Raw genomic sequence first — 13,330 nt, 5'->3', positions numbered from 1 at the left:
GAAGAGAAAATGGACATTCTCAATCACCCCTTCCCTTCGCACACCACAGCGGTAGTGTCTGCACAGCCATTTCTACCGCATGAGCATATCAAGCCATGTTCTGCGCAAGATCTCCAAGTTCAGCATCAGGTGACAGTGCTACGACAAGCAGCTCCTGATTCTAAGAAGATGGACTTAATCTCAGCATTCAACAAAATGAAAGTTTCGGAAGCATCTATGAAGTCAGCCCCCAAGTCAAAGGGAACTCCTGACTTCTTCAAGCAAATTATCAAACCCAGGCTGGAGAATTCAAGTCAGAAGCCTCTGACCGCTCTATCCAATGTCTCCATCCTTGACTTGGCCAAGAATTCTAGCAAGCACCAGCAAGTACTGGATGATTTACTCAGGAAAATCAAGGTTAAGCCCAGTACCACTCCTGAAGACATGGCACAGATTGTGAACTCCGCCATGACCAATGCACCAATCACTTTCTCGGATGAGGACCTTCCAAAGCCTCATTCATTTCACAATAATGCTCTTTACATCGTCGTTCGAGTCAGAGGAATGACAGTACCGCATGTGCTGGTCGATGGAGGCAGTAGCCTCAATATTTGCCCTGAGATGACCGCAAAAGCATTAGGGATCAAAGATGAAGAATATATTCCAGATCCCATCACTATCTATGGATTTGACAACCATGGTCAAACGGCAAAAGGGAAGATATTTCTGGAGGTATTCATCAACTATTCGGTGCACTCTGTCCTTTTCCATGTGGTTAACGTACCACCCACCTACAACTTGCTGCTCGGAAGGACGTGGATTCACAATGCAAATGCAATACCTTCCACCCTCCATCAATGTGTGAAGTGGTCAAAAGGTGGAATGATTACGACAATACTGAGAGAAGACCCAGAAGAAAGGCTCCCGCAGCCCATGATTCCCCGGCCATCATTTAACGCGGATATTCCCAGCATCAGGGAAAGTGAAGAGATCAATCTCGGAGAGAATCGAGAAATACTCCAGGCATCCTCAGAACTACCTCTGCACACAGTAGCCACGACCCGATGGAAAGGTCCTCAATTCTTCAAGGTTGGAGGCCGAATTGACTAAAGCACCATTAAGGATCACCCATTGTTTCCACAATTCATGAAGTCAAGAAAGGGATTTGAGTTACTCTTAAAGCATGGTTATCAACCCTTCAAGGGACTCGGCAAGAACGAGGACGGCCGCATCGAGCCAGCGATCCAGAAACATCGTCCCCACAGAGCAGGACTAGGGTTCTCCGGAAGAAGCTCGTCAAAGAAGACTATTTTTGTCAAAGGGGCACAATAAAGACCATTTGTTATTTCTTTCCATTCTTTCCAAAATAAATGTCTCATTTTATCAAATGTCATTGATCAATTTAATCAATAAAATTCCAAGTTTCTTTGTCTATCCGGATGCCATCTACTCCCTTTCTATCTATCTCTTCATTTTATAATTCAATGCCATTTTATGCATGGTTCTCTTCAAATGATTGCTTGTCTTACTGTAGACCGATTTATCTGAACCAGATTTCTTCTCCAAAATTTCATAATGACTTCTCGAGCAATCAAGAAGCTCGTTCTCAATCCCAAGGCTTTTCAGAAATCGGCAGCAATTCACAGAATCAAAGCAAGCACCGAAAATGATAAGATTGCAAAGCAGTCAGATGATTGTGCAGAATATGATCAGTCTCTTCAGGAATTACTAGAGTTCGCCGTTGTTCAGAAGCAAGATGAACCATCTCCTCTAGTACAAGATCCGACTGAAGAGGTCAATATCGGTTCAGAAAAAGATCCCAAAATTCTTCAGATCGGAACCAGTTTGAGTCCAGAAGAGAAGGAAAGACTTACAGATTTTCTCAAGCGGCATGAAGAAGTGTTCGCATGGACATATGAAGACATGCCAGGCTTAGACCCCAAATTGGTCGAACACCGTCTTGTCTTAAAGCCGGAGGCTAAACCAGTTAAGCAGAAGCTGAGAAAAATGGATCCAAGAATAGAACAACAAGTCAAGGAAGGACTTGAAGATTTGCTTAAAGCAGGATTTATTCGAGCTATTGACTACCCAGATTGGTTAGCCAATATCGTCGTTGTCCCAAAGAAAAGTGACAAAGTAAGGATCTGCATAGACTTCAGAGACCTCAACAAGGCAACTCCGAAGGATGACTATCCACTGCCAAGCATCGATCTCCTAGTCAACAGCACGGCAGGACATGCCATGTTCTCGTTCATGGATGGATATTCCGGCTACAATCAGATTAAGTTAGCCGCCCGCGACCAATCAAAAACTTCCTTCACTACGCCTTGGGGCACTTTTTGTTATACCGTTATGCCTTTTGGGCTCAAGAATGCTGGAGCAACATATCAACGAGCAATGGCCGTTATCTTTCACGATCAAATGCGCAAAATCATGGATGCGTATGTTGACGATATCCTCGTGAAATCTGATCATGCATATAAATCAGGGTTAATTAACATTTAAATATGCATGATTTTATAAAATAATGTTTCAAAAACCCAATTTTATGTTAGTTTTCGAGTAAATGTGCTAAAATGATTTAAAAATAGAAAATGCATGAAAAATAGTTTTATTTTACATTTTTATACATATTTTAGTTTTTGTTATATTCATAGTAGTTTAGTGTTAGTTTTCAATTAAAAATAAAATAAAAAATAAAAAATAGAGAAAATAGTTTTATATTCATTTTAAGTGTTTGTTTTTTTTTTTAGAAAAGAAAAAATATAGTGAGATTAGTTTTTGAAGTTCCTTTATAAATAAATAGTTTTGTTTTTGAAAATTTTCATAATAAACCGATTTATACGGTTTTCTTTACTTTTGAAAAAAAAAATAGTAATAAAAACAAACCATTATATGGTTTGTAATTTTTGAAAATTAATGGAAAACTGAAAAAAAAAATAATAATAATACAAACCAACATGAACCGGTTTTGTATTTCTAATAAGAAAATTAAAAAAATAATAATAAAAACCAAACCGGCTGGAACCGGTTTGGAATTTTTGAAACTGAATAATTTTTGTTACAAACCGGTTCCAACCGGTTTGAGTTCTTTAAAAACCCAAAAAAAAGAGAAATCGGGGTCTCTCACCATTTGGCGCCAAAGCTTCCCTTCCCCTTCTGGTTTTCTGCCTTTGTTTTTTTTTTCAATCGCCGGATTCCCCTTTCCCAGCTTTTACATTTCTTCTTTCCTCCTTCTTCCCTTGCTTCTATTCTTTTTTTTTTTCAGTCCGGTTGCAGAGCTTCTTCAGTCGGCGGCAGCACACGAGGTGGAGGCCATTCTTCCCTAACCCTTCCAATCCTTTTCAAATCATGGTAAGTTTCTTAATCGTCTTCTTCTTCTTTCTTTCTTGCTCTAGCTATAGGATTAGTTTAATTGAGAAAAGAATCCACGAAAAAACTGTTTAAGCATCGTCTGTTTTTTTTATGCCTCATTTTCTTCTTCTTTCATTTCGATCCTCCCTGTTTTAATCTTGTTCAATTTTAGAGTCGTTTTGTTTGATTTCCAATTCTGGTTCATCATAATTTTTTTCATTCGTCATAGGATTTCTGTTTCTCTGTTTTTACAAATTTTGTTCATCATTTGAATTTCTGATCCTTCTTTGATTCATCGTTGTTTTGCATTTTCTGTTTCCATTCATCGTTTAATCTCTTGTTTCTTTTGTTCTAAGGTCATTCAATTCAGTGTGCTTCCTGTTTTACCTTATTTTTTTCTGCTAATTGCATATTCATTCGTAGCATTTTCTCATTTCTTTGCATATTTTAGTCTATAAAAATTTCTGTAATGAAGTTTATCATTCGTTCATTAATATTCTGTGTTTGTTTTTAGCATTTGAAGCTTATCATTGTTGTTTAGCATTTGATTTCAGATCTCTTATTTATTAATACTCGTCATTCATTCTTACTGCACATACTGTTGCAATTTTGTTTTTTATTTCTTCATTAAGTATTTTTAGCCGATTTCTTATTGTTTTTTTTTTTTTCTCATAGACTATTTCCAATTTAGTCATTTTAGAATTTCCTGTTTTAGTACACATTTCATTTCAATTGTAATGTTAGTTAGTTTGTTTTGTTTTTCTGATTGCTTACTGAATTAGATCTCAATTTTCTTCAATTTTTTTTTTTAGTAATTCCTTGTTTTTCATTTCCTGAATTCAATTTTTTTAGGTTTCCTGTCTTTCATTACATGTAATTCCTGTTTTTAAATATGTTTTTTACCAAATATCTGTTTTTACAATTCCTTTTTATGCTATTTTAAGTTTACTAGTCTTCTTGTTTCATATCAAGTCCTTGATTCAATTCCTTAATCGTGTGTTTTTCATATTTTGTTGAGGGAGTGTTAGTTGTTAATTGTCTTCACTATTAGTTAATTGAAATAGTTAGATTTCATGTAGTTAAGTATTAGCGAGTTGAAATTTGGTTAAGTGTCAATTGTTAAATATAGTTTTAATTGTCATTAGAATTCTTTCATGTTTTTAAGCAATTAATTAGTATAATTTGCTTAATATAGTTTTTACTTCTATCTTGTGTACTGCTCGTGTCCTTTTGACTTGTGCAGGATTGCACGAGAGTGGAGCGGAAGTGATTGTGTGACACGAAGAATAAAGCTTCATTTTGCTTTTATTTTTAGAATTAGGAATTTAATTGGGTTTGTAAATATTGCACTTTACGCCCTCTGCGAAGGGTATTCATTTGTTGTAATAGTTAGTTGTTTTACTTTTCTTAAACATTTTACATTTCAATAATTCGGCAATAAAGATTAGTTTAGATTTGTGTACTTGAATACGATATATTCCCGTTCCCTGAGTTCGACCCGATCTCATCCACTAGTGAGAACCGGTTTTTATTATTTGATGTCTGGTTTTCACATGTTTTTCATATAAAAATCTTTTCAAAATTACAACGATTTAAAAGAAGACATCAAATTTTTGGTGCCGTTGCCGGGGAACGGCGTAATATTAGTATTCGCTTTATTGCCTAGTGTTTGTGTGCATTTAGGTTTAGAACCACGTATGTGCATATCTTAGAGACGAGCTTACTTTTCTGCACAGCCCACCTATTAGGATTTCCTTAGAGGTGACTGTGTACGATTGGTACCGTACACATAGATTTCATATTTCTTTGCATAATCTCTGTTATGTGTAACTGCGTGGTGTTTATTTAGTTTTTGTTGTTTTTAGTTTACTCGCTTTGTGGTTTGCGTGGTTTGGCCGCTTAGTGCGTTAGTTAGGTAGAAAACCCAAAGTTAGGACGTGAACTACACCGGTCTATTACGAGGTGTATGCAAGGGCGACGCTCACTTGACCCAGAGCTGGTAGAGCCGATTGAGGACCCCGAGTCCCTTATTAGGAGAGCCCAAAGATCTGCAACCATGGCTGAGAATCAGCAGATTACTCGTCCCCTTAGGGAGTACTTCATGCCTAACACCTATACTCCCGCCTCCTGCATCACAAGACCTGATGTAGGAGCGAATCAATTTGAGATTAAGGCCAGTGTAATCCAAATGCTACCCTCATTTTATGGCCTTAGCAATGAAGACCCATATCGTCATCTCGACGAATTCTTAGAGATTTGTTCGACAGTGAGAATCAACAACTTTGGAGATGATGCTATGAGGTTGACTTTGTTTCCCTTCTCTCAGAAGGATAAAGCCAAACACTGGCTGAAGGCGTTAGATACAGTTCGAATTACCACGTGGGAACATATGCAAAGAGAATTTTTAAAAAAATATTTCCCAATCGGTAAGACGAATCAGTATCGAAAGGCCATCACCAGTTTTTCGCAAATAGAGGGGGAACTGTTCCACGAGACTTGGGAGAGGATGAAGGATCTTCTCCGCAAGTGTCACCACCACCAGGTGCCTCGATGGCAACTGGTGCAATATTTCTATGACGGTCTTACTAAGAAGAATCGTCAAATGGTTGATGCCGCATGTGGGGGCACTTTCATGCTCAAAAGTGAGGATGAAGCGTGGTTGCTCTTTGAGACATTAAGCGAGAATTCGATGCACCATGCGACAGCTTCACGGTCTGATAGAGTTGCACTTGTACAGGATAGCGCTAAGAAGGCAGGTATTTTCGAGATAGGGATGAACCTTGAGTTGAGCAACAAGGTAGAGCAACTGTCCCAAAAATTAGAACAATTGTTGTTGGGTCCCTCTCCTGCCATGCAGGTGTGTGCGTTGTGTGCGAGTCCTGCACATCATGTTCTCCAGTGTTCGGCCGCGCCACAGTATCCTGAGTTTGTCCAAGAGCAAGCTCAGATGGCTCAAAACTTCGCTAGGCCCGCACCCAATCCATTTGCCAATACTTACAACCCGGGCTCGCGAAACCATCCAAATTTCTCATGGCATAACTCACAGGCCCAAGCCCCTAACCCTTCCCAGAATCAATCCAGGCAAGGTGGTTATACACCTGGATTTCACAGATCCAATGATCCTCCAGCCCAACCTGCTTATACTCAACCCCATTTTCAGGAGCCTTCGCATAGTCAGACTTTCGAGGACAAGATGTTACAAGCATTTTCAGATATTAAGGCGAATTTGAGCTCACATACCCAGTCTATTGCAAAATTAGAAACCCAAATGGGGCAACTTGCAGAAGCACTTAGCAGGAGAAGTGAGGAGGCATTGCCTAGTCAGCCTATAGTTAACCTTAGGGGTAAAGAACCTCTGCAGAGTTTGCATATGACAGATACACATCAAGAGCAGGCTCAGGCAGTAGTAACCCTTAGAAGTGGGAAGCAGTACCATTCGAGGGAGGATGTAGAAGAAAGAGAGAAGATAAGTAAGAAGCAGCCTGTCCCTAATATTTTACCTCAGGAAAGCGAGAGGGTTCTTCCATTTGAGCCTTCCACAACCCATATTCCTAAAGCCCCCTTTCCTGAGGCGTTAGAGAAACCGAGAGTACTAAGTAAGTCGGGAGTAAACATGCAAGAGATGCTTGAGATATTCAAGCATGTTCATATAAACCTCCCCTTACTAGATGCCATCCAGCAAGTCCCTGCATATGCAAAGTTTCTCAAAGAGCTTTATACGCAGAAAAGGAAGTTGAGGTCCTATGCGCAGAAGAAAATATATTTGACTGAGCAGATAAGTGCAGTATTGCAACACCAGACTCCACCTAAACTTAAGGACCCAGGGACCCCTATCATCTCATGTGTCATAGGAAACATCACTGTTGAGCGTGCTTTGCTTGACCTTGGGGCAAGTGTTAACATTTTGCCGGGTTTCTTCTATGACAAATTTGGATTGAAAGAGATGAAATCTACACCTATGACGCTTCAACTAGCGGATAGATCGATTAAGGTCCCGAGAGGGATACTTGAAGATGTTTTAGTCAAGGTGGAGGATTGTTATTTCCCTGTCGACTTCGTGATATTAGATATGGAGGGAGTTGATAGCATCAGACAGACTCCTATTATTCTTGGTCGCCCTTTCCTAGCTACTGCCAATGCGTGCATTAATTGCCGCACTGGTGAGATGGATGTGTCATTTGGAAATAGGAAAATGAGGATGAACATTTTTTGTGCATCGATGGAGTCTGATACTGAGGAAGCTTCTTTTGAGGTTGATATCATTCAGAATATTATAGAAGCTGAGCATGATTGGTTGTTGAGTGATCCACCTCAAGAGGAGGTTGATGAAGAGGATCGCCTTGATATGATAGATAGTGAGGCAGATAATGTCAGTTGGACTTGGCATTCCGAACCACTTCCAGAGTTAGCTGAGAAGCCCGCAAAGCCATCGATAGAGAGTCCCCCAGAGTTGGAGTTGAAGCCTTTACCAGCTTCACTCAAGTATGTCTTTCTAGGAAAATAGCAGACTCTCCCAGTTATTATTTCTGCAGACCTGACAGATTCACAGGAGCATCAGTTGTTACAGGTCTTGCATGAGCACAAGGAAGCTATTGGATGGTCTGTTGCGGATTTAAAGGGGATTGACCCCTCCTTTTGTATGCATCGGATCATTATGGATGAGGGAGCTAAACCCTCAAGAGAAGCGCAAAGGAGACTAAATCCTCACATGAAAGAAGTGGTGAAGAAGGAAGTAGTTAAATTGTTAGATGCTGGGATTATTTATCCCATCTCCGATAGTCAATGGGTGAGTCCTACCCAGGTTGTTCCCAAAAAGTCTGGGCTCACTGTGGAGAAGAATGAGAAAGGAGAGAGCATTCCCATGAGGACTATTACGGGATGGCGAGTATGTATTGACTATAGGAAGTTGAACAGTGCAACCAGGAAGGATCATTTCCCGTTACCGTTCATCAACCAGATTTTAGAAAGACTTGTAGGCCAGCAATATTATTGCTTTTTAGATGGATATTCCGGATATAACCAGGTGGCCGTTCATCCCGAGGATCAGGATAAGACGACATTTACCTGTCCCTATGGTACATTTGCGTATAGGAGGATGTCGTTTGGGTTTTGTAATGCCCCGGCTACATTTCAGAGATGTATGATGGCGATTTTCTCCGACATGATGGATGATGTTCTTGAGATTTTCATGGACGATTTTTCGGTTTATGGCTCTTCTTTTGATGATTGTCTCCAAAAGTTATCTCGTGTCCTTCAGCGCTGTAGGGAGACAAATCTAGTGTTGAGTTGGGAAAAGAGTCATTTCATGGTACAACAGGGGATTGTTCTTGGACATATTGTGTCCGAGAAAGGTATTGAGGTTGATAAGGCCAAAGTAGAGACCATTGTCAAATTAACTCCACCAACCTCTGTGAGGCAAGTGCGTTCATTTTTAGGGCATGCAGGTTTTTATAGACGGTTCATTAAGGATTTTAGTCAGATTTCTAGACCGTTGTGTAACCTGTTGTCGAAAGATTAGTCGTTTGTGTTTGATGATGCCTGTCTGAAGGCATTCTTAGCCCTAAAGGAAGCACTGACCACTGCTCCTATTCTCAGATCTCCTGAGTGGTCAGTGCCCTTTGAGATTATGTGTGACGCTTCAGATTATGCGGTTGGAGCAATTTTAGGACAGAAGATTGAGAAACGATCTCATGTTATTCATTATGCTAGTAGGACTCTTTCTGACACACAAATGCATTATACCACCACAGAAAAGGAGTTACTAGCTGTTGTTTTTGCACTTGAGAAGTTTCAATCATATTTGTTAGGCTCCAAAGTTATCATTTACTCAGATCATGCCGCATTGAGATATTTGATGAGTAAAAAGGATGCTAAACCGCGTCTCATTCGTTGGATTCTTCTGTTACAAGAATTTGATCTCGAGATTCGAGATAAGAGTGGATGTAAGAATCTTGTAGCAGATTATCTGTCCAGACTGACTATGGATTCATCTATTGATCAAGGACAAATTGTTGATTATTTTCTGGATGAGCAGTTATTTCATGTCAAGCGTTTACCCTGGTTCGCGGATATCGTAAATTTCCTGGTTACTAGTGAGTATCCTGCGCACTGGAATCGGAATGAGAGAGATAGATTTTTTGCGCAAGTGAAACATTATTTTTGGGAGGAACCAGAATTATTTAGATCATGCCCGGACCAGATGATTCGGAGATGTGTGCCCGAAGAAGAGTATCATTCCATTTTATCTTTTTGTCATTCTTTAGCTTGTGGAGGTCATTTTTCTAGTCGGAAGACCGCTGCAAAGGTCCTTCAGTCTGGATTTTGGTGGCCCACACTTCATAGAGATGCTCACGAATTCTGTAGGAAGTGTTTGCGATGTCAGCAAACAGGTCGCATTACCAAGCGCGACATGATGCCTCTTTTACCTATTCTGATTGTGGAGATTTTTGATGTTTGGGGCATTGATTTTATGGGTCCTTTTCCGCCATCGTTTGGATTTACATATATTTTAGTGGCGGTTGATTATGTTTCAAAATGGGTCGAGGCTGTGGCCACCCGGACCAATGATCATAAAGAGGTGCTTCAATTTATCAAGCACAACATTTTTAGTCGGTTCAGAGTTCCTAGAGCGATCATCAGTGATGGTGGTACGCACTTTCGTAATGTGTAGGTAGCTTCCTTACTTAGGAAATATTCTGTGCATCATCGGATTGCTACACCTTACCACCCGCAGACCAGTGGCCAAGTTGAAGTCTCTAACAGGGAGATAAAGAGAATTCTTGAAAAGACAGTCAGACCAGACCGCAAGGATTGGTCTCAGCGCCTTGATGATGCCTTGTGGGCTTATAGGACTGCTTTCAAGACCCCAATTGGTATGTCACCATTTCGATTAGTTTTCGGGAAACCTTGCCATCTGCCTGTTGAGTTAGAACATAGAGCATATTGGGCTATAAAAAAATTCAATTTCAATATGACCCAAGCTGGAGTCGAGAGAAAATTACAGTTGAGTGAGTTAGAGGAATTGTGTAATGAGGCCTATGAGAGTGCAAAGATTTACAAGGCTCGAACTAAGCATTTTCATGATCGATATATTGTTAGGAAACAGTTCGAGCCTGGGCAAAAGGTATGGCTTTATCATTCGCGTCTTCATCTTTTTCCAGGCAAGTTGAAGTCAAGATGGAATGGTCCATTTGTAGTGCATAGGGTGTTTCCATATGGAGCGATAGATCTTTTTGACCCTCGCACGGGTGCTATTTTTAAAGTAAATGGGCAACGACTGAAGCCTTATATCTCAGATACTGTGATAGGACAAGACATTGAGGATGTTGATCTTTTAGAAGTTTAGGGCTCACACATGTTTGTATATATTTTAAGATTTTGTAAATATTCATAGAAAAACAAAATTTTTTTAAGTTTACTGTCATATAGTTCATGTGCATAATTCATAGACCATGATTAGGGTAGGCATATTTTCACATTTTAGATTTCATTGAGTTTACTTTCTTTCCCTCATTGATTTCATCTCATGTGCATTTACTTAGTTTCACATAAGCATGGGGGAATGCCACTGGGACAGTGTAATTCAAGCATGGGGGAGGGTGTAGTAGCTCACCAGAATATTTTTGTCTACGTTCTTGCACATGTTTACACATCTCTTATGAAAAGTAGATTTTTAAAGAAAGAGTTTGAACTTATATGAATGTTATTTCAAATCTGATGTTTTTAGAGGATTTTTAAGCCCCAACGAAATTTTTTCTGACATAGATCCAAAAATTATGGTTGTTTATGTGGATTTCAAAGAAATGATGATAGATACATGTTAGAATTTATTTTGAATCATAAATATGAATATGCACAGTTCTATTTTTGAAAAACTAAGCAAATGAACAAAAGCGTAAAAATGAGCTCAAAAGAAAGAAAATATAGCATGCGTTAGGTTGTTTGGATAATTCCACAATCCTTAGTAGATGGAACTTAGATGTAAGTTGAAACTTTTAATTCCATTTTCGAAAAGGAAAGTGGAAAACTTTGTGATCCTAAGTAACTGAGAATAGATACAAGTTGAAATATTTGACTCTCATGTTATAAAGGTGAATGGAGGAAGTCACTTTTATGTCTTAGTTGATATCTTTTTGTATGTATTGAAAAAGTATAGAAGATATTGACATTGCACAAGGCATAAAAGCAGACCACACGCAAGCTATAAGAGAAGAATAAGTACGCAAAAAGAAAAAGCGTGAAAAAAATGAAAAAATCGAAAAAAGAGCTGAAAAAGAGAGAAAAGTTCAGTGCTTAGAAGTATGATTCAGAAAACCTGTGCAGAAAACATATGAGTGAGGATAAGTAAATAATAATATGTTTTTATTGGATTTTCTAAGAATAAAACATAAATAATTGTGATATTTAGAAAAGTGAAAGAAATTCTTTTTCTGTGGTGGTATATAAAAGACTCTAATTATATTATGATTTTGAAATAACAGGAAATATTTGTGAAAATAAAGTCTTTGATTACCTACTGATTGTGAGGATGTGTAATATTATGCATACATGACAGAGATGTTTGTGGGTAGCATCACTGCAAACCCTCACGAGACCTTACTCGTGCACTGGGGTAACCCAGGGGTTGAAAGGGCTTGTTGCATGAGCTAAATGCAACCGTGATTCCTACGAAAGTGAGTTAGGTGATAGTTTGATTTCTTGCATTTTTCTAGTTTGCTCGAGGACTAGCAAAACATAAGCATGGGGGTATTTGATCATGCATATAAATGAGGCTTAATTAACATTTAAATATGCATGATTTTATAAAATAATGTTTCAAAAACCCAATTTTATGTTAGTTTTCGAGTAAATGTGCTAAAATAATTTAAAAATAGAAAATGCATGAAAAATAGTTTTATTTTACATTTTTATACATATTTTAGTTTTTGTTATATTCATAGTAGTTTAGTGTTAGTTTTCAATTAAAAATAAAATAAAAAATAAAAAATAGAGAAAATAGTTTTATATTCATTTTAAGTGTTTGTTTTTTTTTTAGAAAAGAAAAAATATAGTGAGATTAGTTTTTGAAGTTCCTTTATAAATAAATAGTTTTGTTTTTGAAAATTTTCATAATAAACCGATTTATACGGTTTTCTTTACTTTTGAAAAAAAAAATAGTAATAAAAACAAACCATTATATGGTTTGTAATTTTTGAAAATTAATGGAAAACTGAAAAAAAAAAAATAATAATAATACAAACCAGCATGAACCGGTTTTGTATTTCTAATAAGAAAATTGAAAAAAAAATAATAAAAACCAAACCGGCTGGAACCGGTTTGGAATTTTTGAAACTGAATAATTTTTGTTACAAACCGGTTCCAACCGGTTTGAGTTCTTTAAAAACCCAAAAAAAAGAGAAATCGGGGTCTCTCACCATTTGGCGCCAAAGCTTCCCTTCCCCCTCTGGTTTTCTGCCTTTGTTTTTTTTTTCAATCGCCGGATTCCCCTTTCCCAGCTTTTACATTTCTTCTTTCCTCCTTCTTCCCTTGCTCCTATTCTTTTTTTTTTTCAGTCCGGTTGCAGAGCTTCTTCAGTCGGCGGCAGCACACGAGGTGGAGGCCATTCTTCCCTAACCCTTCCAATCCTTTTCAAATCATGGTAAGTTTCTTAATTGTCTTCTTCTTCTTTCTTTCTTGCTATAGCTATAGGATTAGTTTAATTGAGAAAATAATCCACGAAAAAACTGTTTAAGCATCGTCTGTTTTTTTTATGCCTCATTTTCTTCTTCTTTCATTTCGATCATCCCTGTTTTAATCTTGTTCAATTTTAGAGTCATTTTGTTTGATTTCCAATTCTGGTTCATCATAATTTTTTTCATTCGTCATAGGATTTCTGTTTCTCTGTTTTTACAAATTTTGTTCATCATTTGAATTTCTGATCCTTCTTTGATTCATCGTTGTTTTGCATTTTCTGTTTCCATTCATCATTTAATCTCTTGTTTCTTTATTTATAAGGTCA

The 13,330-nt window shown here is 38.0% G+C and overlaps 1 protein-coding gene across 1 annotated transcript; it reads left to right on the top strand.

Moving 5' to 3' along the window:
* Window positions 1-6,946: 6,946 nt before the first annotated feature.
* LOC149828735 (uncharacterized) lies at window positions 6,947-13,020 on the top strand. The gene is made up of 2 exons (XM_090017126.1): window positions 6,947-7,585; window positions 13,015-13,020. Exons 1-2 carry the CDS (start codon window positions 6,947-6,949, stop codon window positions 13,018-13,020), a joined length of 645 nt encoding a protein of 214 aa, XP_089873252.1.
* The last annotated feature ends 310 nt before the right edge of the window (window positions 13,021-13,330 follow it).

The sequence above is a fragment of the Nuphar pumila genome, chromosome 9 (assembly GCF_984573655.1).
Source record: "Nuphar pumila chromosome 9, dmNupPumi1.hap1.1, whole genome shotgun sequence".
Classification (NCBI taxonomy): domain Eukaryota; kingdom Viridiplantae; phylum Streptophyta; class Magnoliopsida; order Nymphaeales; family Nymphaeaceae; genus Nuphar; species Nuphar pumila.
The sequence above is the reverse complement of the archived record's forward strand: the minus strand, read 5'-3'. Positions and strand labels throughout refer to the sequence as shown.